Source organism: Pelophylax lessonae, assembly GCF_965119305.1.
Source record: "Pelophylax lessonae genome assembly, chromosome: 3".
In the NCBI taxonomy this organism is placed as follows: domain Eukaryota; kingdom Metazoa; phylum Chordata; class Amphibia; order Anura; family Ranidae; genus Pelophylax; species Pelophylax lessonae.
Genome location: NC_138770.1, coordinates 343,349,912 through 343,375,591, shown reverse-complemented (window position 1 = coordinate 343,375,591; position 25,680 = coordinate 343,349,912). Strand labels below are relative to the sequence as shown.

Sequence of the window (25,680 nt, the reverse complement as noted above, 5' to 3'; positions counted from 1 at the left end):
AGTGGAAGAAGTGTGGGATGAAACCCATAGTTTAGGTAGAATGGACTTTGCTTAGTAGTACTGTGGGTTGCGTTATTGTAAGCAAATTCTGCCAGAGGGAGGAGGTCCAACCAATCATCCTGTAGGTATGAGGTGTAGCAACGCAAATATTGTTCAATGCACTGGTTGACTCTTTCAGTTTGTCCATTGGTCTGAGGGTGGTAGGGAGAAGTAAGTTTTCGCTCAATTCGTAGTATATGACATAGAGCTTGCCAAAACTTGGAGATGAACTGTGAACCTCGGTCAGATAAAAGAGTCTTTGGAATTCCATGTAGCTTGAACACATGTTTCACTAGTAATTCCGCTGTTTCCTTAGATGAAGGTAGTCTGCGAATAGAAATGAAATGTGCCATCTTTGTCAGATGGTCCACTGACACTAGAATGGTAGTAAATCCTTTGGAAGGTGGTAATTCTACTATAAAGTCTAAGGACACAACTTCCCATGGAACTTTGGGTATTGGTAGACTGCAAAGTAGACCAGATGGTTTTGTAGTGTCAATTTTGGACCTTGCACAGATGTCACATGAGGAAACAAATTTTTGTACAGACGTCTTCATATCAGGCCACCAAAATTGCCTGGTGAGCAAATTGAATGTCTTAGTCATACCCATATGTCCTGCCATAGGTACGTCATGTGATAATTCCAAGATCTTGGTACGCATACCAGGAGGTATGTAGAGTTTGTCGTTAAAGTAGAGGAAGCCTTCTGCATCAGCACTTAGTTGTGGTGGTGGTGAATCCAGTCCTATACTGTGCAGAATCTCTTCCTTCAAGGAACGAACAACACCAATAATACGGTCATGGGGTATTATAGGAAGTGAAGGGATTTCGGCGCAGTTATCTTCGGTTAGCCGTGATAGCGCATCCGCTTTTTTGTTTTTGTCTGCAGGCGTGTAGGTCACTAGGAAGTTGAATCTTAGGAAGAATAATGACCAACGTACCTGCCGGTGGGAAAGAGTCTTGTTGGTTTGAAGGTATTGGAGATTCTTATGATCTGTATATACTGTATGAGTATTGGCAATCGAGTACCTTCAAGTAAATGTCGCCAATTTTCTAGTGCCAGTTTTATGGCAAGCAACTCTTTTTCACCCACTGGGTAATTCACCTCTGGGTTACTTAGTGATTTAGAGAAAAAAGCAACTGGGTGGAGTGGTGAAGTATTCGTTGGTCGTTGGGAAAGAACTGCTCTTACAGCCATATTTGACGCATCTACCTCCAGGATGTATTGGAGGGATGGGTCTGGATGGCGTAGTATGGGAGCAGAAGTGAAGCTTGATTTTAACAAGCGGAAAGCTTTATTTGCTTCTTCAGACCATTTGAATGGTTTCTTTACACTTGTAAGTTGTGTGAGCGGTCTCACAATAGAAGAGAAGTTCTTGATGAACTTCCTATAGAAGTTTGAAAATCCAAGGAATCGTTGTAATGCCTTACGAGTTGTTGGTACATGCCAATCCAGTATACACGATATCTTGCTCATATCCATCTTGATACCGTTCTTAGATATGATGTATCCTAGGAATAGTACTTCTTCCTTATGAAATAGGCATTTTTTCAATTTTACGTATAAATTGTGTGCGAGTAATCTGGATAGCACAAGTCTTACATGTCTTACATGTTCGGACAAGGACTGAGAATAAATGAGTATATCATCCAGATATACCACAACACAAACATCAAGTAAGTCTCTGAAGATGTCATTTATGAATCGCTGAAACGCTGCGGGAGCATTACACAACCCAAAAGGCATCACTAGATATTCGAATAATCCGTATCTGGTTCTGAATGCTGTCTTCCACTCATCCCCATTACGGATTCGGATGAGGTTGTATGCCCCTTTTAGGTCCAATTTTGAAAAGTAGGTAGCTCCGCGCACTTGTTCAATGAGTTCGGGAATGAGAGGTAAAGGATAGCGATCCTTTATCGTAATGGTATTTAATTGCCTATAGTCAATAATAGGCCTGAGACTTAAATCCTTATTGCGGACAAAGAAAAGTCCTGCAGCTGTGGAAGAAGTAGAGGGTCTAATAAACCCTTTCGCTAAATTCTCATCCAAGTATTCCTTGAGATGAGAAAGTTCATCCTGAGAAAGAGGATAAACATGACCGAAAGGTAGTTTACTATTAGGGAGTAGATCAATAGAACAATCGTAGTCCCTATGGGGAGGCAATACTTGAGCATTTTTCTCAAGGAAGACTTCTGATAGATCCTGATAACATGGTGGTGGTGAAATTTCATCTGACACCATGGACAGGATTTTTTTATATGATTGTAGGTTACACGTGGTCTCGCAGTAGTGAGAGGGGAAAGTTAAAGTCCGTGTTTTCCAATCAATGATTGGTTGATGTATGTGTAACCAGGGAAGTCCCAAAATAATGGGAAAATGTGGTGAAGGTAATACATCAAAAGTGGTGGTCTCAGCATGAGACTCGTTAGCAGTAGCAAGGAGTGCTTGTGTCTGATTGGTAATTGGACCAGAAGATAACGGAATACCGTTAAATAAAACTAACAGAGACAGGTTTAGATTTTGAAATAATAGGTATTTTATTTAAAGCAACAAACCTAGTGTCAATGTAGTTCCCACAAGATCCTGTGTCGATCATAGCCTTGGTGGTGATCCTATTGTGGTCCCACTGTAAGGTCAAATGAATAAAAAGATAGGGATTAGAAAAAGAAGTCGTTAATCCCCCCAGCAAGACATGTGAACACTCACCCTCTTTTTTGCGGACAAGGGGACAGACGCTTATCAAATGACCTGGGGAGGCGCAGTACATGCAGAGATTTTCAGATCTTCTCCTGGCTCGTTCAGTAGACGATAATGGTGGGCGTATGGTTTCTACCTCCATAGGAGTAGGGTCAACGGGCGAAACCCGAGAAGGATTGGATAATGGTATTCCCATTTTCTCAGCCTTTCTTTCTCGCAGTCGCCTGTCAATATTGATGCTGAGTTGTATTAAGGCATCCAAAGTGCCAGGTAAATCCGCTCGGGCGAGCTCGTCTTTAACGGCTTCTGATAACCCGAGTCTGAACTGGGTTCGCAAAGATGCATCATTCCACCCTGAATCAAGGGTCCATCTTTTGAACTCTGCTACGAAGTCTTCAACAGGTCTCCTTCCTTGTTTTAAAGCCCTCAATTGGCTGTCAGCAGTACTCTGCCTATTTGGGTCTTCATATAAGCTAGCGAGTTCTGCTAAGAATAAAGGATAGGAGTTAAGAAGAGGGTCATTTTTCTCAAAGAGAGAGTCTGCCCAAGCCCGTGGATCACCCGACAAATATGAGATAGTGGTGCAGACTTTAATTTGGTCTGTAGTGTAAGTACGAGGTTTTAAATTAAAAAGCAATTGACATGCGTTTTTAAATTCACGAAATTTTTTCCGATCACCTGTAAACACTAGAGGAGGGTTTATTTTGGGCTCACGAGGTTGAGCAGCAGTGAGCTGTGAAACACGGGCTATCTGCTGTCTCAAAGTCTGATTTTCATTTTTCACTTCGGCAAGGGAAAGGATTAATGCATCTACCTTTTGTGTTAGTTGTAACACATGAGTGGCTAATTCTGCTGAATCCATTTTTTTTTTCGAGTTCGTGCAATCTGTAACGCTCCGGCGTTTGTTTAGTGAACTGGATTTGCAGCTGCAGAATTTACACTCAGTAGTCATGTAGAGATGTGTTGAATCACCATATCCAACTCTCCAGACTCATCATTGTGGCCCAGCCTGCCTCAGCATGCAAATATACAGGCACTCAGATAAGATGTTCCTGGAGTGATAGGTTGTATACGATAGTATAGAGGTGATGTGCTGAAAGGACAGGCGTGAGTAGTGATAGCAATGATAGGCACTCAATAGTAATGTTCAGGAGTGTTAGCAGATGGTGATAGATAGTATGCAGATAGGTTAGCAATCATGTACAAATAACAGGTGTTAGGGGACAGCAGATGAAGTGTACAGGAATTGCTAACTCAGTGCAAGGATATAGATGGTAGTAGACTCAAGAGCTAGCAATCTATGTAACAGTGCAGATGATAGAAATAGTAATGCATAGATAGCAACAGTCTTTAGTATGCAAGAGTAGATAGTGTAAGTTGATAGGAAGGAATCCCCTGTGGGGTACTTATCACTAGTTGGTTTAGAGAGATGAGGGGTCCGGTAATGAGATAAGGATCAGGTAGCGAGATACAGGATCAGTAGCGAGATACAGGAAATAGCTGGAGGCTTCGGCAGCGTCCGACAAGGCTGTATAACAAGCGGTAGGATCAGGTAGCAAGATACAAGATCAGAAAGTGAGATACAGAGTCAGGTAGCGAGATACAAGATCAAGTAGCGTCAGGTATAGCTGCATACAGGTGGCTTGCACGAACACCTTGTGAGTGAAAGCCGGCGATGGAAATAGCCGCTCAGAGCGGCGCCTAGTGATGACGTCATGAGAATTAAAGGGACAGGTAGCTGTATGCGTTCCACCTATCTAAATGGTGGAACGCAATGCGGAAGAAATGGGCTGGAAGGGTACCAAAGGTACCAGAATCTTACACAGGGTCATTAATACAGTAACAGTGCATAATTTTTAGCACTGATTACTGTATTAGTGTCACTGGTCCCCAAAAAGTGTCAAAAATGTCAGTTAGAGGTCCGATCTGTCCGCTGCAATGTCCCAGTCCCATTAAAAATTGCAGATCAACGCCACTACTAATAATAAATAAATAAATAAAATGTCCAAAAATCTATCCCGTAGTTTGTAAACGCTATAACTTTTGCAAAACCAATTAAAATACGCTTTTTGGGATTTTCTTTTAACAAAAATAAGTAGCAGAATACAAATTGGTCTAAACTGATAAAAAATGTTTTTTTTTTTTACTGGGATATTTTTTTAGCAGAAAGTAAAAAAATTGTGTTTTTTTCAAAATTGTCGAACATGAAAAAGCAAAAGTCCTAATTTTAAAGGCTTATATGCAAGTTATTGCCATAAAAAGTGTATGGGGACCCGGGTACTGCCCTTGGAGACAGGTATCGATTGATCATTTTTTAAGGAGCAGTGATTTTAATGATGCTTAAAGTGAAACAATAAAAATGAAAAATTCCTTTCAATTTTATGCCTGGGGGGTCCCTTTAAAGTGCCTGTAAAGTGGCGCATCTGTACTGTGTATGGAGCCGGCTGTAGCAATACTGACATTTCTAAGAGAAAAAATGTAATTTAAACTTACTTGCAGCTGCAATGTATTGTTGGCTCCCAGCAATACAGATAAAAAAAACAATGGCGTGGAGTCCCCCCTCCCCCAGTCCTTACCACACCAAAATTAGAAAAAAAAAAGGCATAGGGTCCCCCCAAAATCCATACCAGATAATTACTTGAGCATGCAGCCTGGAAGGCCAGGAAAGGTGGCGGAACAAGTGAGCGCCCCCCCTCCTTAACCATACCAGGCCACATTCCCTCAACATGAGGGGGGGTTGCTCTGAGGCAGAGGGGCCTCTCATGTTGATGGGGACAAGTGCCTTTTCCCGACAACCCTGAGATGTGGTGTTCTGGGTCTGTGGGTGGGGGGCTTATCGGAATCTGGCAGCCCCCTTTACCAAGGGGGCCCAAAGATCCCTCCCCCTTAAGCCCTTAAGTGAATGGATATCGGGTACCCCTACCCATTCACCAAAAAATTGACACAAGACAGTTTTTGACAAGTCATTTATTTAAAAATAAAAAAATTGTTCTCCCGATGTAAATCCTTTGTCAATCACGCTGACCCCAAAGTGCCTGGTATGGATTTTGGGATAGAGCTCAAGTTGTTTTTTTTTATTTTGGCATGGAGTTTCCCTTCAAAGGGCCTGGTATAGATTTTGGGGGAAACCCCACGCCATTTTGTTTTCTTAATTCTGTCATGGGGTTTCCCTAAAAGACCCAAAGTGTCCCCTAAACTGTTTTTACCCCAATTTTTTTTAACTTACATTTTCTTTTTACAATTATTTTTTTTAATTCAGTTTACAGCAGGGAAGTCTTAACAACCTATTGACTGTGTTCTCGGTGAGCAAACATGCCGCCAAGTGCCGATAAAGTTCAGATGTTAGGCGAGTACCTAAATTGACGATGTTTAGGCCAAATATATGCTTGGCCCAAACCATTAACCCATCCCTAGTGGTGCCTGAACACTGTAACCCCTCATAGTTACACTTGCTAGGCACAAGAAATGGGCCCTGCTGTAAAAATTAAAAAAAAAAAATTAAATGACATGCAACTGTCAAACAGGTGCAGAAAAATTTGGCCTTGGGTGTTGGTGGTGCCCTAAATCAAAAACACTGTTGGAAGCAAGCATAATCAAAATTCAGGAATAGGAAAGGCAGCATAGGCAGTCTTCAAGGGATCACAGATCTCTAGCTGCTGTTGATCCAGGACTGATTCATTTTGATAAATGTCAGCCAGTTTAATGGAGTCTGTGGACAGACACATTCTTTTATCTGTCGCAAAACCTCCAGCAGCACTAAATGTGCCTTCAGAAAGCACACTGGAAGCAGGACAGGCCAGTAGCTCAATTGCATATTGAGCAAGTTCTGGCCAGTGGTCCATCCTCAAGGCCCAGTAACCAAGTGGATGCTCAGTTGGAAAGGTCTCCAAGTCTGCTCTTGCCCCTAGATAATCCTGCACCATATGCTGCAGACGCTGCCGATAATTGCCTTAACCTAACAGCCCTGGGCGCTGAGGGCTAAAGAATTGTTTAAAGGCATTGGTCAGCCGGGCCACCTTCTCCACGCTCCTCCTTTGACCGAACGAAGCATCAGAAACACGTTGTCCAGAAAATGGTAACCTCCCAGTGTCTGGAAAGGTGTTACACACGTTTTTTTTCAAGGCGTCCTCAAGATGTTTCATCGTCTTCTCTATTTGCAAAGGCAGGATGAGCTCTGAAACTTTACTCTTGTAACGTGGATGAAGAAGGGTTGCCAACCAGTAATGATTCCTCTCCTTGATATCATGAATCCTCAGGTCCTTTCGCAGGCTTTGCAGAATCAGGAAGCCCATGCTGCATCAGTTTGAGAAGGCATGAGATTCTGAATCCTCTGGGTCACTAAGGATGACATTATCAGGAGCAACCTCTCCCCAGCCGTGTACAACTCCTGGGGTTTTTAGGGAATGAAATCCATCCCTTGAAGACTGCTGTATGTTATCCTCTACATCCATGCTGCACAAATCTTCCTCCTCCTCTTCCCCCTGTGTGTTTTGCAGCCCCGCAGGAATGGTATCTGCATAAAGGGGGCCTTGTGAGTAAAGGAAGTCCTCCTATTCCTGCCACTGTTCTGCATCAAGTGCCCTGTCCATCATTCCATGAAGCGTGTTCTCCAGCAGGAAGACTAGAGGGATAGTGTCACTTATGCATGCATTGTCGTGGCTCACCATCCTTGTGGCCTGCTCAAATGGTGACAGGACAGTGCATGCATCCTTTATCAGCAGTCACTGGCATGGACAAAAAGAAGCCAAGCCCCCCCTGAGCCTGTCCTTGTGCCATACTCACACAGGTACTCATTTGATAGCCTTCTGCTGCATGTGCAGCTGCTGCAGCATTGCCAATGTTGAGTTCCACCTGGTGGGCATGTCACAAATAGGTGGTTGGTGGGCAGGTTGAATTCCATTAAATGTCAGCCAGCTGAGCACTGGCATTGTATGAGCACAGGAAATGGCCACAGACTTTTCTGGCCTGCCTCAGACTCAAAAAATCTTGTAAGCCTGGGTACCTGTTTAAGAAACACTTCACCACCAAATTCAGGACATGTGCCAAGCATGGAACATGTGTCAAGTGTCCCTGTCAGAGGGCAGAGAGAAGGTTGGAGCCATAGTCGCATACAACCATTCCTGGCTCAAGCTGCCATTGCATTAGCCACCTCTGAGCCTGCCCCTGCAGAGCTGACAGAATCTCTGCCCCGGTGTGGCTCCTGTCCCCTAGACAGACTAACTGAAGCACTGCATGGCATCTTTTGGCCTGACTGCATGCTTAGCCACTTAAACACTTAGGGAGCACTACTGGTTCAAAGGACAATTCAGCAGAAGAGGCCATAGAGGAAGAAGAAGAGGAGGGGGTGGAGCAGACAGATGTGGCAGAGTCACCACCAGCTTTTTGGAGGCGTGGTGGCGGAACAAGCTCCAGCACAGAACCCTGTCCTGCATCCTTCCCAGCTGCCAGCAGAATTACCCAGTGCGTCCAACGAGGCCAAAACATTGCCTTCCACATGATGATAGAGAGCTGGAATGGCCTTACCTGTAAATAAAATTATTTTTGGAACCTGCCACTGGGGTACAGCACATTCCGCAAATTCATGAAAGGGGCAGGGTCTACCAGATGAAAAGGCAGCAGTTGTAGTGCTAGTAATTTGGCCAAGCTAGCATTTAGATGCTGAGCATGTGGATGGCTGGGACAGTATTTTTTTTTGTTTACGTGTCAGCAACTGGGGTAGTGAAATTTGCCTTGTGGTGAAATCAACAGGTGGTATACTGCTAGCAGATTGGGTGCAAGTACCCGTGGCACCCATTGCTCTACCATCATCCCAGATTTTTGAGGTGCTGTTGCCAATGGACTGTATGGCAGGTTGTCATATGTCTTGCCAAGCATGTGGTGCCCAAGCAGCTGGTGTTCTGGCTACACCTTATCCGCTTCAGTCAGAGATTGCAAACAGCGATGCTGCGGTCTGCTGCACGTGTTGAAAAAAGTCCACACCAAATTAACTTTTGGAAGTCAGTAAGGAGTTAGCAGCACCCTGCACCTGTGGAGCTCTGTGGTGTGAAGCAATAGGGTGACTGCCCTTAAGCTGGCCCCTGGAGGACATCCTGCCTCGTTGGAGTTGTTCCTCCTCCTCACTTTACCCTCAATTCTCTCAGGCACCCAAGTAAAGTCAGTGACCTCATCATCCCCTCCCTCCTCGTCACTGGAGCAAACTTGGGAGTATACTGCAGCTGGGGGAATATGTCTGCTAGTTTCTTGTCTGTCATTGTCACCCCCTTTCTCTAGGCTCACGTTATTCCCTTCCTCAACCTGGGAACCAACATCACAGCATTCAAATTGCTGCACATCCTTCAGCATCATGTAACTGACACTATAATTGAATAATTCAGGTGACCTCCGTGCATGATGGTGCTGCTACGGAAGGAGTAGGTGTGGACAAGGAGCCTGTAGAATAGGCTGCTTTGGCAGCTGCGGTGGAAGGCAAACTAGTATGAGCCTGGGTGACAGGGGATGAGGAGGATGAGGACGGCTTAGTTATCCACTCCACCAACTCTTCATGTTATGGCTCAATAACAGGGCCAGCACCGGAAAAAAAGGACAAGCGTGTCCCGCCTGCAAAGAATGCACCATGTCCACGATCACCACTTTTCACTGTGGACACAGAGGCTGCTTGCCCTCTTTTAGTGGCCTATGAGCGTCCACCTCTCCTTGTTGGTCCTTCGGACATGATGGGGATTTTTTGGGGGGAATTTTTATAATTTTTTATTATAGAGTGTGGGAAGGGAATATGGTGCTTGGGTGCAATACTTTTGTGCTTGGCGCACTATAAACCGTTTTATTATAGTTTTTTTAATAAAGGAAAACTTAATAAAGCCAAAAAAAAGAAAACCCCTGCTGATTGAGAAAGAATAGTACCTGCGACGAAGAAGGGGGAGCAGCAATTATAGCCTAAATAGTGTTAGTGCTGCTGCGCCACAAAAAAGAAAACTCCCTGCTGATGCAGAAGGAAAAAAACACACTGCTAATGCAGAAGGAATAGAACCTGCGACACAGAAGGGGGGACAGCCATCATGTCCTAAATATTATTAGTGCTGCTGTGCCACAAAAAAAACACACTGCTGACGCAAAAGGAATAGAACCTGAAACGCAGAAGGCGGGACAGCAATTATGCCCTAAAAATTATTAGTGCTGCTGCGCCACACAAAAAAAAATATCAATGAGAAAAAAAAATGTGATCGGTGGGGTGCCACAAACATGTTGTATACACCAACACTTCAGTGGCACAACTATACTGTGTTACTCAAGAATCAGCACAGCACTCAACTACACTGACTGCATTAAACTGTTACACAAGAAAAAGCACTGTACATTGCCCGCTGACTCAGCAGAAATTAGGAGTTCTGCCCAGCCAACTTAGGTGCTCCTAATCAAGGTCATCTATTGATCTGAGAACTGTAGTGGGGACTATTAATGGCAACTAATATCATAAGCAGTGGCACTCACTTAGTCTCTGGCTCTGTGGTGTCTGTGGCAGCAGTGACACCCATGCTGAGATTAGGAGATGGGGTCTTCTCCAGTGAGCAGCGTGGGCTTAAGGGACAGCCCAGCTGGGTGGCTGCGGACTCAAGGGACAGCCCAGCTGCTGTAGCTGCTTTGGGCCCCACAAGGACATGCAACCCGGAGGCCCCTGATCAACGGGGCAAGTACCTGGTGTGCCCTATGGCCAGTCCAGGCCTGCTAGGTATATATGTACAGTGTTTTTTTCTCAGCCAGAGGGTTTAACAAGAAGTAAATAAAAACTGGCAGATCCAAATATCAACACAAACGATGTGTGATGCAGGGATCTCTCCTGCCGCGCTACTGAATTCTGTCAGAATGCTGCTATCTATCTATCTATCTAAATCTGTTTGAAAAATTAAAATGATTTTTAAATGTTACAAGATTTTTGCAGTTCTTCCAATTAGGAAAATATATTTTAAACTTTTCACATCTTTTCTATTTCTGTTCAAAAATACATAATGCTGAATTTTCTCTCATGTATATTCGAACCTATCCATCTGTTTGCATCAAAGTATTCAAGGCTTGTGGCTTATTTGGACATGCAGGCCATATGAAGCTGTAATGTGATTATGCAAATATGTAAATGACATGCTCATTTGCTAACTTCTTTTTAGTTCAATGAGAAAGGCAACCTCATAACTAAAATCATGTCTACATTTTCATCACCAGAGCCTATAAATGCACGAGTTTTAGTGTATGTACAGGCAAAATATTTTTTTTTTTATAATAAAGTTTTGAATAATAGGATTAAACCCCCTTGTGATTTATTTTTTGCTGGTTGGGTCCCACTGAAAAGATTTCCATTTCATTTTTTGTCTCAGGAATACAAGCAATACAAAGATTTTTACAAAATGACAGGAATTCCTGTCAGATGTCTCTGGAGCAAATACCCTATTGAAACATTTCCCACCAAATCTTGTTCTGGGGTCTGTTGTAAAATGTTTAATTTGTTATCATCCTATAACTTATTTGTGCAAACCGTAAGGGTGAATTTAACTAGCAAGGACACAGAGAAAAAAAAACTGGACAGGGGATGTAATCCTTCATATTTTATCTGGAACTAAAAAACATTATTATTCACACAGGACATTTCACAAGCAAGTGTTACATAAGTTAGTTTTCAACGCACTGTTACAAGGAGGATGAACAGGTACAAACTGACATATTCCAAAGCGGCTCCTTTACTGATCCATTAACCACTTAAGCCCCGGAAGATTTTACACCCTTCCTGACCAGGGCCTATTTTGCGATTCGGCACTGCGTGACTTTAACGGACAATTGCGCGGTCGTGCGACGCTGTACCCACAAACAGTCCCACAAACAGAGCTTTCTTTTGGTGGTATTTGATCACCTGTGTGATTTTTTGATCATGCGCTATAAACAAAAAAAGAGCGACAATTTTGCAAAAATAACAATATTTTTCACATTTTTTCCCCCAGATTCCCCCAAAAAATTTAAAAATCAAAATTTTTTAACTTTTTCGGCCAATTTGTTTTATGCTACATATTATGTGGCATAAAACAATATATTATTATTATTATGCTATAAAAAAATCGCAAAAAGCGTATTTTGATTGGTTTGCGCAAAAGTTATCGCGTTTACTAACAAAGGGAAAGATTTTTGTCATTTTTGTTGTTTTTTTTAACACGTAATGGCGGCGATCTGCAATTTTTTTTGTGGTACCGTGACATTGCAGCGGACAGATCGGACCCTTGACTGACATTTTGGACATTTTGGGGTTACCAGTGACATTTCTACAGTAATCAGTGCTATACATATGCACTGTTACTGTAAAATTACACTGGCAGTGAAGGGGTTAACTTTTTTGAGAGGGAGGGGTTATGTGTGTCCCTAGGGGCGTGATTCTAACTGTGATTGGCTGTGGTTTGAGGTGTAGGAACAGTGATCAACGGTCCTACATATTAGAACCGTGACTGTTTCTACACAGGGGAGAATGACAGGTGGCTTGTTTACATCAGCCGCCTGCCTTTCTCCCTCTGCACCAACGATCGCCGAGTGACTGGCGGACATCGGGTCCACCGGTCACACGCGCGGTGGGGGTCCGTGACCGCGCGGGAGCACTCCTCCGGGGGCATGTGCTCGCTCCCTAGACCCTCACAGGCTAGCGACGTAGCCCTACGTCGCTCTGCCTGTGAGGGGCTGACTTCCGACGTAAATAGTCGTGCGGCAGTCGGCAAGTGGTTAACACATGAGATGAGCAGAGACTTCTAACAATTGAATGCACACAGGTGCTGATTCATAGTTTATTTGATTAAGCACTTGTATTTGTGAAACCTTTTAGATGTCTCTGCTTATCTCCTATGTAATTGATGTATGGATCTATAAAGAAACCATGTTGGAATATGTTGGCGTGATGAGCTATACGAACATGTTTGTGGTGGTCAAACATAAAATGACCGGGAGTGACACTAAGGCTGATTGTCACTGACCTACCCAGTTGACAGCAGAATTTAGGCTCTGAAGCTGATTGCAAATTGAAGTCCCTCAAATTCCTTTTCAGCTCAATGATTTGCTGTTTCAAGCAATACATAGATTCAAGTGGACAAAACATGCTACATGTAAAGTGCATGCAAAGGCTGTTGTTCTACTGATGCTGATTCCATTGTCTTTTGCACTTTATGCTTTTCTTTAAGTGGTTATAAAGCCACCAGCTAAAGTTCATTACAGGATACCTTAAATCTTTTTTTTTTTTTTTTACAATAATCACTATTATTTTTTGTGTGTCCTGTTTATTTCAGCCATGCCACTGGACAGGGTGGCTGAAAATATCTAACTAAAGTAGACCAAAAAAACTTTTGGAAAAAAAAAAAAAACTTAATTCACTTCCACAGAACACAGCACCTAGCGAAGACAGTAAACAATAAAGATTTAAACAAGGAAATTAATCGTCCATACCTTTTCCCCTGGGAGACCTTCAAGGCCTGGCAACCCCATAGGGCCAGCTTCTCCCTGGAACAAAGAACTTTACAGTTTAACCTGCATTGTATTAGTCCAAACAGACACAGATAATTTTACATTTAAAAGATACAAACACACAGTAAATCTGTCACTTTCTTTGTCACATAAAGTAATTTAAGCTCGCAAAGTTCACCTTTTCTACAGTATTGTTAGAGCTGCCTGAGCGACAGTTTTAATTATCCTCCTACATGTTTATTTCACAAAAAAAATTCTGCAAAGGTTATCTGAAGCAAACTATAATTGCTGTAAAAGTCCTATTTTCTGATAGTGCATCTGAAGATATTAAATTTATGGTGCTGTGCAGCAACACCTATGAATAATTTTCACATTGGCCCAATAAAAAGGTACAAAACGTACAATAGAGTCACTTTTCTTCTGGACAAATAGGTATAATAAAACACAGTAATAATGCAGTGTTAAAATACTACATTACCCAAAGCGTGGGATAAGAGGGGATCAAAGTTGCTTGAATTATGATGTGAACACACGCACCTCCAGACAGAAAATATAGAAAAGGCTATGAAGCGTGAATTCATTTTTATCTCTTGCTAAACAAAGCAACCCTTAAGGACTTATTTTTCCTGTTTATTTTTGCATGGAAATATAATAAAGTTAAATGCAGTTTACAGCCCTCCTCCTTGTAAGTGCAAAGAGAAGAAAATTCTATTGCAATAAAAATATAATTATGATAATTTTAGAATAAAATCAAAGAGGTGTGTACTCTCTTTAACAGCCAATGTATTATAGATGTTGGAGAAATAAATAGGGACAACTGAAAAAGGAGTTTATGTGGTGGTATATATATAGCCACACACTCTGCAAATATGGCCGTTGTGGAACTATAATTTCTTTTAAATATATCTCATTACCTTTAGTTGTCTAATGTTTTCGGTTGTAACCATTACATTTGTCAGATGAAATACATATAAGGGAGCCATTTTGCCTGCCATAAAATATTAATTTGTTGACACCCCCCCCTAAAATATTAATTTGTTGACACCCCCCCCCCTCCTCCCCCTCCTCCCCCTCTTCCTCAAGCAGCCAGCACATTTATGTTAGAAAGCATTCAGTCAAGAGCAATTCTCCTGTTACTTCAAGTCAGCTTTTCTAATGATCCTAATCTTAATCTGTAATTATTAGGTTAAGCAAACTAACTGACCAACTGATGGATGGTAAGAAAATAAATAAAAAAAATCCATACCAGATTCATGTTCTAATGGCATCTGTATTTTTTGAGGTTATCCATGCTAACAATAGTCACTCAGTACACAAACTAATTTTATGTTAACTAAGTAAGTAAACATGTGCTATAAATAAAGAACTATGACATTTATGCTATGTGTAGTAGAAGAGATACGGTTATGATGCATGGCACCATATTACAAACTCTTCCTTTTATTGTTTGCACACAAAAGCCTTCATGTATCTTTTTTATGTAAGTATAAAATGTACTGCAAGAACCTAAGCTGAAAAAGACCTACTTGCTCTAAAAATAAACTTACCACTGGCTGTAAGACTGAAATAACAGAACATCAAACTTTAAGTGTTCTTTTAATTATTTTGCTTTGCTCGCCTGTGTGCTCAGTTGCTTATATTTTTCATTTTAATTTGCAGGAACACCATGTGCCTCAAGGTTGGCATTCTGAAACATGCTGGATATAATTTACAGTTGATCAGATGGTGTAATGTATCCAGTGCTTGTGTACAAACGACTACAATTCAAAAATGTTTTTTTTTCTTTACTAAAGAATTTTTATGAGGCGTAGTAGATCTTTTCACTTTTTCATGATACACAGACATTATATTTGCCTATAATAAGAATAATTTGGGAACAGATCTTCCATTATTAGGAAACATTTAAAGCTGAAGTTTATGTATGACATTTTGTACATATTATATTGGTCTAGTTTGGACCAATGCAAGTATGTATGTGTCATATTCACCTTACTTAAAGAAACATGGGAATTGGAATTAGCACATAAAATGAACTAACAAAATGTACAACTTCAACCTTCATTGATTAGGAAGAGAAACAGAACGAGGACACTTAAGAAGCAAGAAATGAAACGTGCATTCAACATGGTAGCAAAAGAAAGATACCAATGGGGGAATAAACCTGTGAAACAGTTGCCCAGAATACTATATTGATAAAAACAAAAAGATCATAGTTCCATGTTTATTATAGCAACCTCTACCAAGTAAAACAGTTAGAACAATAAAATGAGGGTAAAAAAGATAACATAGTAAAGCAACAATATCTTCAGAGAGTGAAATTATTGAAGCCTCCTAGAAAAAATTTAGAAATGTTAGAAAGTTCAAAAAGATATAGAGAGAGCGATGGGAGGTATGGTGTCAATAAAAAAAGCCCGGGACCTGATGGTTACTCTATACGATTTTAGAAGCTGCTTCCTGTATTTTGTAGATACCTACATTTCTTAAGGGAAGATGGGAATAAGAAATGAATTGCATTTAACACATATTACTAATATACCCAAAGAGAGGAAAGCCCATGAGCTGCAGACTGATATCATTATTTATATACAAATATACTGTAAAAGTATACGTATGCAAAAATATGAGCAGATGGGTTAAAGCCCTTATTGCTAAATTAGATACACAAAGACCAAGTTAGCTTTATACCAGGGAGGGAGAGTACGGATAATGACATTAGCACACTACTCTTTATGCATCAGGCAAGTAGGAGGGGATGCCCAGTGTTACTCCTGCCAATGGATGCCAAAAAAGTTTAACAGAGTAGACTGGGGATTCATGTTCGAGACTTAAATTCTTTAGGCATACAGTAGGTCCCTAAATGAGGCAGAGGATAGCAGCTTTATATAAACAGCCTACAGCACATGTAAGGATTATTGGCAGCCTGTCCCAAGCTTTTCACTTGTACAGTTTTTTTTTTTTTTTTTTTTTTTTAATGGACTATACCCCAATTTTTTGGTACTATTCTTGGGCCTATTCAGTTATATGAAAGCTTGTCTGTTTTTGGACTTGCAGGGACCTGATATCAGCTGATACAGACCAACTATTGGTGTCATGTGTTTTATGGTGGGAGGGGGGGTGGCTTACTTTTTTCCTTATGGCTATTCGTATTGATTATCTATTAGAATTTTTCAATAAATATATCAAATTCACTACAACGTAAGTCCTTGTCTCTGCTTATTAACCGCTTGGCTGCCTGAGTTTAGTCCCCAGATCAACTTTTTCCTTTTGTCTTTGGTTGTTTTGGTTTACAGTAGGACACCATGAAAGTGGTTCGGACACTGGTCAGTTTAACTGGAATATAATTAGCCCCTTTTTTGTTTATTGTGGCTCTATCCCTCAGTACCTGGCTTTTAATAACTAAGCCATTAAAACCAACGACTGTAAAGCAGGATGGTAGATCAGCCCTTGGGACAACTGTTCTTCTCTGAAAGGAAGCCCCCAAGGGACGTTTACAGCCACCAGGATGATTGGAAGATCTTTGCTCTTGATTCCTGGCAGGAACTGCGGAAGAAGCCTTAGCTGAGGATGATACTGTCCTTACCGTGGCCCTTGGATTCCTCTGTCGTCTGTCAGAGGAGCCCGTGACCTCATCACGAACTTCGGTATCCTCCTGTGGAGCCGAACCTGCTAAAGGAGCTGCATGTAAGACTGTGCAAACAGAACTGTCTTGAAGGTGGATACTACCAGACTCAGAACCTGTATGCAAAATTGGAGAGAGAACTATCTGTGTGTGACAGCAGCGGGTGAATCACAGCCTGTGGTCCCTGAAGTTTGTGCAGAGGAAGGACCACCCTGGTCAGAAATAGAATCAGACCTAGATAAATCAATTCCCTTGACAGGGATAGAGGGGACCTTAGGTAATTCAGACAACACCTGTACCTTTGCAGGAATTAAATCCGCACAAGGAGACTCAGGGCCTAAAAAAAAGCTGAAAAGGACAAACATTGCCCCCCTTTTCTGGGTACCCCCAAAAGAAACATTTTGGGGATCTCCTAGATGCTCACCAAAGAAGTCCATCGGGCCGGAAACCAGTGAAGATGTCCTCCCACCCCAATAATGGGTAAGGGCAGACCTTCATGCTGAAGGAGTCTTGTCTGCGGGTCCGGGGAAGCTAGCTCTGGGCTTACCAGACCAAGGTTGCTTGGAACCTCCCAGGGAAGATTTAAAAGATCTATTTACCTTATTCCCCATCCAAGAAGCATAAAATAATTCTCTATGGGCTGAGAAGGGGGGGTCCCCCATCTGGGGCGAGCCTCCTTCCCTTTCCTTGACTGTGGCAGAAAGGTACTCTTCTGACACCCCCCCATGATACCCTTAATGATGTAATCCAGGGCTGAGTAAAAGACTGTCCACAATTCCAATCCAGCCATAATAAACATGCTTTCTTGTCAGCTGGGTCCTTAAAGGGTGGCGATTCCTCTACTGGGATCATGGTTGCTTTATTCAATCTGGAAATAGGAGGGTCCACCACTGGTGGACTAGTCCACTTTTTTAAAAGTGACTCCTCAAAAGGGTAACGTATAGCAAAACATTTGGGGACCACAAAGGTTAATTTTGGTTGTTCCCATTCTATACAGGAAAACCTGTCTAAATAAGGCACATAAGGAAACACCTTTGGAGTACGTTTCGACTTGTGCGTACCAAATGACACAGCTACGTCCGTGGCTACATCAGCCGCATCCTCCATTTTTACAGTCTCATGCACTGCAGTGATAGGTCTGTCTACCACCAGTTTTTCACTCTCTGCTGCAATCATGGAGGAATCATCCTCACTATCGGATGGATCAGGGGGTGTGATATTAAATACCCTTGGATGGGCTGCATCCACGGCGGCATCAGGCTCAGAATCAGATGAGACAGCCTGAGTAGGGGAAGGCGAGGGACGCTTCTTCCTGGGCCTTTGCCCACATGCCACTTCAACATGAGACACTAAGGACTGCAGGACTGCAGTCAGTGCAACCATGGGAAGCTGAGGTTCTGAGGGACCTGCCACCTTCATGAGGGGGTCAGTGGGGGAGATGTGGCTATGAGGCTCCATAAGGAAAGGAAGACCTTTCAGCACAAAAATGATCCTTTGGCATCACTAAAGGATCCCCTCAAAGCTCAGGGTCCCTTTCAGCAGAGAGAGAGATAACAGGAACCCCCAAAGACTCCCCCTACCGACTGGAGGAGCACCAGCAGTTTGAACCCAGCATCATCATGGACGCTATCCCTGTTCATAAGTCCCAGGCACAGGAAGAGGAACTAAGGAGGAAGAGGAGGAGTTTCGGCATCCCCACAAGGCTTCAGTTGTCTCCAGCATTTCCCAGAGTAGGGGAAAATGGCCCAGTGACATCATCTGGCTACACAAACATGGCCGCCAACTGGAGACCAGCCAGACCAAGGGAAAATCGCCACCATCAGCTACAAACACAAGCATGCTGGAGGATCTTTCCTGCACCCTCTGCAATGCTGCACCGTCTGCAAGGGGACCCCCCCCTAAAGGTTGCACACACGTTTAGGGGAGACTCTGCTATGCACACTGCACCAGTCTCTGCACTGGGAACCCCCTGCACTATACCCACACTGCAAACAGCAGGGTATGCACCTAGGGGTCTCCTATACTGGGACCCCTCCAGACTACCAGGGTAAGACACACACTATCCCTGGACCCTTAGAGAGTGGGGATATCAGGGGATACCCCAGGGGTCTCTGCTGCATTCTCTGCCCTGGGGCCCCCACCAGACTCTAGGTCCAGACAGTGGGAAATGGGAGTGGGGGAAGCTCAGCTCAGTTAAGGATGTAAGGATGCAGGCAAGTCCAGCCATTCCTGGAGGTTACCCGAGTCCACCCCAAAGAAAACAACCAAAAGGGGAGAGGGGGGACTGTACTTACTCTTCCTCGCCACTGAAGTAGGGGAACTGTCAGCCAAGGGACCGCTGCAACTCAGAAGTTTAACTCACGTGCCAGCCTCTGTCCATGAGGCTATGTCATAGCTGACCTAGCGCGTAGCTGCGGTCTGCACGCACTCGCTGGCTGGGCTGGGGGGGTGGAGACACGGGAGCCGAGGTCCTTACTCCTGACTAAACAGATTAAAAATAATTACCTAGAGCAAAGAGGAGGGTTATATACCAGCTAAAGACCAGCTACATGGGAGTAACCAGGTGTTTTTTGTTCTGCCTAGTCCTACTCCTGGAGGAGGCAATATAACCCACTAGTTATGATTTATGAAGCGCTGTGTCCGTCGATGAACGAAAGAGAAATAGCAATTTCCCAAGTGCTACCACAGGTATAGGACACCCTGTATTAAGAATATTAAAGATATAAAAGGGTAAGTGCATGTACAGATGATCTTCTGCATTGAGTCTTCCACCCACATTTTGCAAATGGTAGTGCTTGTTGTAATGCATTCACAATCACAGTTTACATTGTCTAGCCCAATCAAAGAAGACTGGATTGACCCTGAGGAAGTTAGGCAGTGTACAGTACAGCTAAATATACACTGATTAATTTATTTATTTATTTTTCGTTCAACCAGTGGGCTCAGCAAAAAAAAAAAAAAACCTTGCAGATGCAATTACATAAGCCATATGTCACACTTCACATCTTTTAAAATGATAGATTTATGTAAATTAGTATAGTTCAAGCCTTTAAAAGTAAGCCTAAACCAGTATTTTTGTATTGTATTGTATTATCTAGTGGATAAATAGTATTTTTTTTTATAATTAGAAGCCTAAGGATAATATCTACAGCTGTGCAAAACATATATATTTTGAAAATACATACCATAGGACCTTGGTCACCCTTTGGACCCTGAAATAAAAAAAAAAAAAAGGTTAGCTTATTTAGCGTTATATAATAAATAAGATACAAAATTTATCTGAAAGGATAAGTGTAATGGCCACAAACTGATTTGATCTCTTTGCTATACAAAACAACAAGGAGTACAAGAAGTAAAGTAGTGGGATAGTCTACTAAATTACTTAAAATTTGAATGCATTGAGGTGGACCTTACTCCAAAAAAGTCAGTTTATGGATTTTTCACATCAAACTCTGTGTATACCCATCTTTATATTTGCCACAACTTAACTGATTTTATTATATATTTGATCTGTCGTGTCAACACATTTAGAGACTCATATAAGAAACCAATCAGCGCAACAAAAATAAATACAATGGGGATGCAGGCTGAAACTCTATAGGACATTTTCACAATACCTACAAAATAAATACACAAAAGAAAAAGTGCAGCACAAACCACACAACATTTTAAATTAGGGAATAGATAAATGAAAATCACACTAAGTCCCCCAAAGCACTAATGAGGTGTCAGTGAGTCCAGTAGAATGGAGCGTGACAGATGTAACATCAATGTGGCAAACGTGCTGGGTCTCATCACCAAAGGGCAAAATAGCTGCTGACCTCAAATTTATGACCCCTGATCTAACAGGAAGATCATAACAAGCATTCCCCTTAGGGTTCAAATCAAGTCTGTAGTGCTGCTGGGTCAGCTACTCCAGGTATGGGACTCCATTATAGATATATGTAATAAAGTAGGGTGAAAAAATTATGCTCTCTGTTTGCAATAATTTATTGATAATAATCGCTGAGGACTGAAGGTGCGCTTGATAAACCTTGGGTATTCACTTTGTGAATAGTGAAAACCTATATACAATGTTATATGTTTACACAATAATGCAACATAGATGCAAAAAGTTGAAACATAAATATTCTTTGGGGCGACCAGGAGGCGACCGCCATAGACTTCAATGTTATGAAGTCCGTGGCGGCCGCTCCGAGGTCGCAGCGCGCTGCTCGCACCGCGATCTCGGAGGTCGCCACCCGAAGTCGGATCGCCCCTATGTGAACGGGGGCTAACATGTGAGAATCAAAACATATTCTCTGTGAAAATAAACAAGTCCAAAATAAAGTCCAGAAATGGGTGCAAGTGAATTCTTGATATATATAGAGTGCTGTTTAACCAAGATGCAGAATGGAGAACACTGATCCACCACAGAACCACTCGTGGAAGAGGAAAAGGTACCCTTACCGACTGGTAAATAAACATGCACTTGAAATAGAATGATAACTCGTTGAACACAGGAAAAAAGGAATCTTCCAACTAAACCATCCTTCACTACGTGGAAAAGTAAGTATAAACTCCTACCAGATGACAAATGATAAATGATTAAAGGAAGGATTTAGAAATGGATATCTGGATTCCCTGTTGTCCAAAGTGGATGTTCCCTAAACAATCTTTGCCCTTGTTCCTTATCGCTAGGAAAGCTCAATTTCTCTGTATGGTCATCTCCAAAGATAGCCACAACATAGCTCCTGTATGCAGTACTATCCACTCCACACAGATGGATGCGGAGCGGACAGGACTGCATACAGGCTTCATCCATCCATCTGATCTTTACCGGCAAACAGACCCGCAAATGGACTGTTCGCCGGCGGAGATGTCTATGCAGAGCGATCTACACATATAAGGGAAGGTTTTCACTGCCAGTAGTCTTTCCTCAATGTCTGTTCGCCCGCCCGTACACGCTCCAATGAGTGTATTGCAAGCAAACCGACAACAGGAGCCATAATGACAATCTAAATAAAACACATCCTGAAAAATGTCCACACTAGTCCTAATAAAATTTCCACAACACCTGCATTATATATACACCAATTATTAACATATTTTACAGCGGGGAAAACCAACACTGTTTAAACAAACACCATGCATGCAGTGCCTCATACTATACACATTTATACCTGATATAGACATAAAATGCTTAAATTTTATATACGCAAGGATTAAATGTGCACAGTTTGAAATACACACATTTCAAAAAGTTTATCGCATGCATACTCTCTGTGTGTAATCTATGCTTATTATTTATGTTGGCCAAGTTTGTACACCAATGAAGTGAAAAGCTCTAATTACAAAGGAAAGTCTCACACATTGGTACTGGAACATCTGCCACTGCATTTTTAATGTTCCCTTAACTTGTCTTTCAAGTGTTCTGCATGATTTATGTTGGACTGCATGCAGGCTGTAGCAGAATTGACAGTTAGATTGGAAGAAAGAACTAAAAAACCTCAGAAAATAGCTAATTTACCTGGCAGTAAAAGAACCAGGCTATGATCTCAACATTAATTTTTTACACAGTTTGAAAAATTATCTTTGCGGTAAAAAATGGCAAATCATAAAATATAATTAAAAATGTCTGTGAAGGAAAAACTAGAGTCTGTAATAATGATGAGATATTCAATATACTAATGCTTTACTGCTTTGAGCACCTGTTCTTTGAAAGATGGGAAATGCATTAACCAGGTCCTTACATATAGAATGTAAACCTTGGGGCATTGGGGTTGGGGAATTGTAATATACAGCACGCCTTTGGCTTTAATTACTTTTGGGATGAGTCATTAGTTCATTGAATGAAAAGTAGCAAGTGTTTTTTTTTGGTAGCTGTTCAATATTTTATTATTTATACATTGCATCTGGAAATATTTGTTACTTTGACTTGTTTGGGGTTTCCAGTGACAGCATCCTGCTGGTAAGAGGAATATCTGCTATCTTCTGGCTGCCACCTGACCCTATTATTAGGGCTGAGATAGTATTGGGGGACCCCTACAGAAAATGTAATTTGGAATACCAAATAAAGGTGACTGTTTGTTTTAGGATTTTCTATTTTTCTATCAGTTCTGCAGCTGTTGCCAATCAGGCCAGGGCTGTGTGAGGGCTGTAGTTGCAAGTATGATTTGGTCTAACTTTTTGCTAAGGAGCATAATCAACATCAAAGGTAACAGGCTATGTGCATTAAATAAATCAAACCCCCTGGCGTGCTTACTACCTGTGACATAGAGCATCTGCACCATTCTGTAACAGAAGAAGCAATACCTTCTCTTTTTTTATCCATAATTATCTAATGTGAATTGTATTTCTGTCCCTCAACAGTGTCCAGATTTGCTTTTTTCGGTATCTCAGTTGTATCTAAAAACAACTTTTGAAAAGTGAAGTTAACAACATACTGTATGTGTATATAGTCAGTGAAGATTATCTCATAGGTAAGTGAATTTTTTTTAATTGGACCTAAATAAATTCGGTTGAAAAAAAGACACTTATTCAATGACTTCAAAAACTAATAGCCCATATAATGGAGAGAACAGCAAAAACATTTATTAAGTTAATGCAAACAGGGAAAAACTGGCCTGGACAGGACTAACACAGACTGCAATTACCACTCATGGCCTGCTATGCGGTCATGCCTGCGCCTTCTCTCTCAGTTCTCCCACCCTGCCAACTATATCATTCTATCAGCAGAGCAGGGGCAGGAGGAGCTGGAGAGCTGCACAGAGAGTGGGAGTCTTTTCACCATAATGAGTAATCACCAGCTTGTTAATATGATTCAGATCTGCAGCTCTTCCCACCATCTGCCCTGTCGATAGGATGACATAGTCGATTGGGCGGAAACCCTGGAAAGGACACACAGGCTGAATCCTGCCTCTGCCCTGACAAAGGTAGGACTGTGAGGGGGCACTGTGATTAGAGGGAAAAGGGGGATAACATGACTGCAAAGGGTACTGCAATGGGGGGCTGTGATTGCTAATGGCATTGTAATGTAAAGGGGCAGTGTTATATGAAGGGGACTGCACTGTAAAGTATCTTTATATCACAGTTAAAGGGGCCGTTTTACTGAATATCCCATCACCAAATGCCCCCATGAAGGCCCGCACAAGTTCCCGCCCCATTCCTGCTCAGTCTAAAATACATCCAGCTCTTTTTTGAAGCAACTTACTGAGTCAGTTTGAACCAGTTCCTGTGTAAGGCTATCCCATGCAGCTCTTCTGGTAAAGAAATTTTTCAATATGTGGAGGTGAAACCTCTTATTTATCAATCTCCATAACCACAAAAAAAGCCCTAAGACATTAGCCTAATGGACTTTAGTGGCACATTGATTCGGACACTCATGTAGTTAAAAAATCCCCATAGGCCAAGGTCAAACTGATTTGATCCTGACCCATAGAGATTGTCCCAGGTGATTTGGCGTGCTGACCTTGCTCCTTGTTGTCTCAGTGCCCACCCACAGAGTTTCCTGCATATGAGTCACATACGTTTATGAGTTGTAGGCCATAAGTTATATATTATTTTGTATATACACAAGTATATGTAGGTATTTTATATGCTATGTTAAATGACCTTTGTTGCCTATACAAATACTAATGCAATGTAACCTCTTCTGTTGTGAAGAAGCAGCAATGGGAAACCCATTGACTCTGTGTGTCCCTCTTGGGTTGAGTCTCGGCTCCAACTTCAGGGACATAAGGGGACATGTCTTTGCCTTCAGTGACTTCAGTCAGTGAATGATTCTCCAGAGGGCCCCACAACAGAGGGATGATCCTGATCTGGGCATCCATTAGGCTGGGCAATATTATCAGGATCCATTTCTCCTACAGAGGATCTGGGCAGTAATTGTGGAAGAGCGGCAGGCAGCCATGATTGGTGAGCAGTCCTGGAGATTGAAGCACAAAGCCCGTGGGCCCCCCAAAATAACAGCCAAACATAGCAAGATTTTCATACTACTTTGGCCAAGTAATGTTGATATTTTCTTGGTTTCTTAAGGGATAAGCTTCTCAGCAGTTGTTTTAGGGTGTGTGATTGGACCTTTTGCATGCTTATTGCCCTGTATGTAGTACAAGGCAGTGTGTGATTCTGGATGCCTAGAGAGTGACTTGCCCTCAAAATAAGATCCATGGTCTGAATGTATCCTCTGCAAACATCCATACAGAATGCAGTATTGTTTCAACTCCATCTGGGTGGTGGTCTTGGTGGTCTGGTAGCGGGGTCAGTAGTTTCAATGAAAACTTGGTTTAGTGGTCTACAATAACTAGAATATAATGGCTTCTGTCCTCTTGCAGATAAAACATAATAAAGTCAATTGTCAGTAATTCAGTACAGTGGAGTAGACGTGCCAAGGTTTGGCAGATTTGTTCAACCAACTTAAACAGACACACAATCTTGACCTGTCTCTTGAAGCAAGTGACTGTTTTGTGAACTCCCCACTGCCCTGCCTCTTTCTATCATGGAGAACTCACAGGCAAGTGACAGTACAACCTGCCATTTCACTGACAATTCATGGGGAAAAATTATTTTGCAGTACAGTATACCATTCCTTAGGGTGATATGGGATCATTTATTCACAATTTCTTCATTTCCGGTAATGGCTTCAAACTTTCATTGGTACTGGGCCATCACTATAACCATATTGCCTTTATTAGGGTGAGTAACCACCAAATCCTCTCTCTGTGATTCCACCCAGTTATAGCTGCTCAGTGCTTTCAGAAAATGCAGAAAATGTTTTATTTCTTTCAGTGGACCCAATTGTACAGGGCCCCGGGTGTTGTTCTATGTTTGGCTGTGCTTTAATGCAGATAACTCTTGACCTGAG

The 25,680-nt window shown here is 42.1% G+C and overlaps 1 protein-coding gene across 1 annotated transcript in view; it reads right to left on the bottom strand.

The window, feature by feature from the left end:
* Positions 1-25,680, bottom strand: part of COL19A1 (collagen type XIX alpha 1 chain) — a 1,241,599-nt gene that overhangs the window by 216,162 nt on the left and 999,757 nt on the right. The window contains exons 41-42 of the mRNA XM_082249430.1: positions 20,024-20,050; positions 13,202-13,255 (exon numbers count right to left, since the gene is read on the bottom strand). Of these exons, the coding sequence (XP_082105556.1) occupies positions 13,202-13,255; positions 20,024-20,050 (81 nt within the window). The remainder of the gene's footprint in view (positions 1-13,201; positions 13,256-20,023; positions 20,051-25,680) is intronic.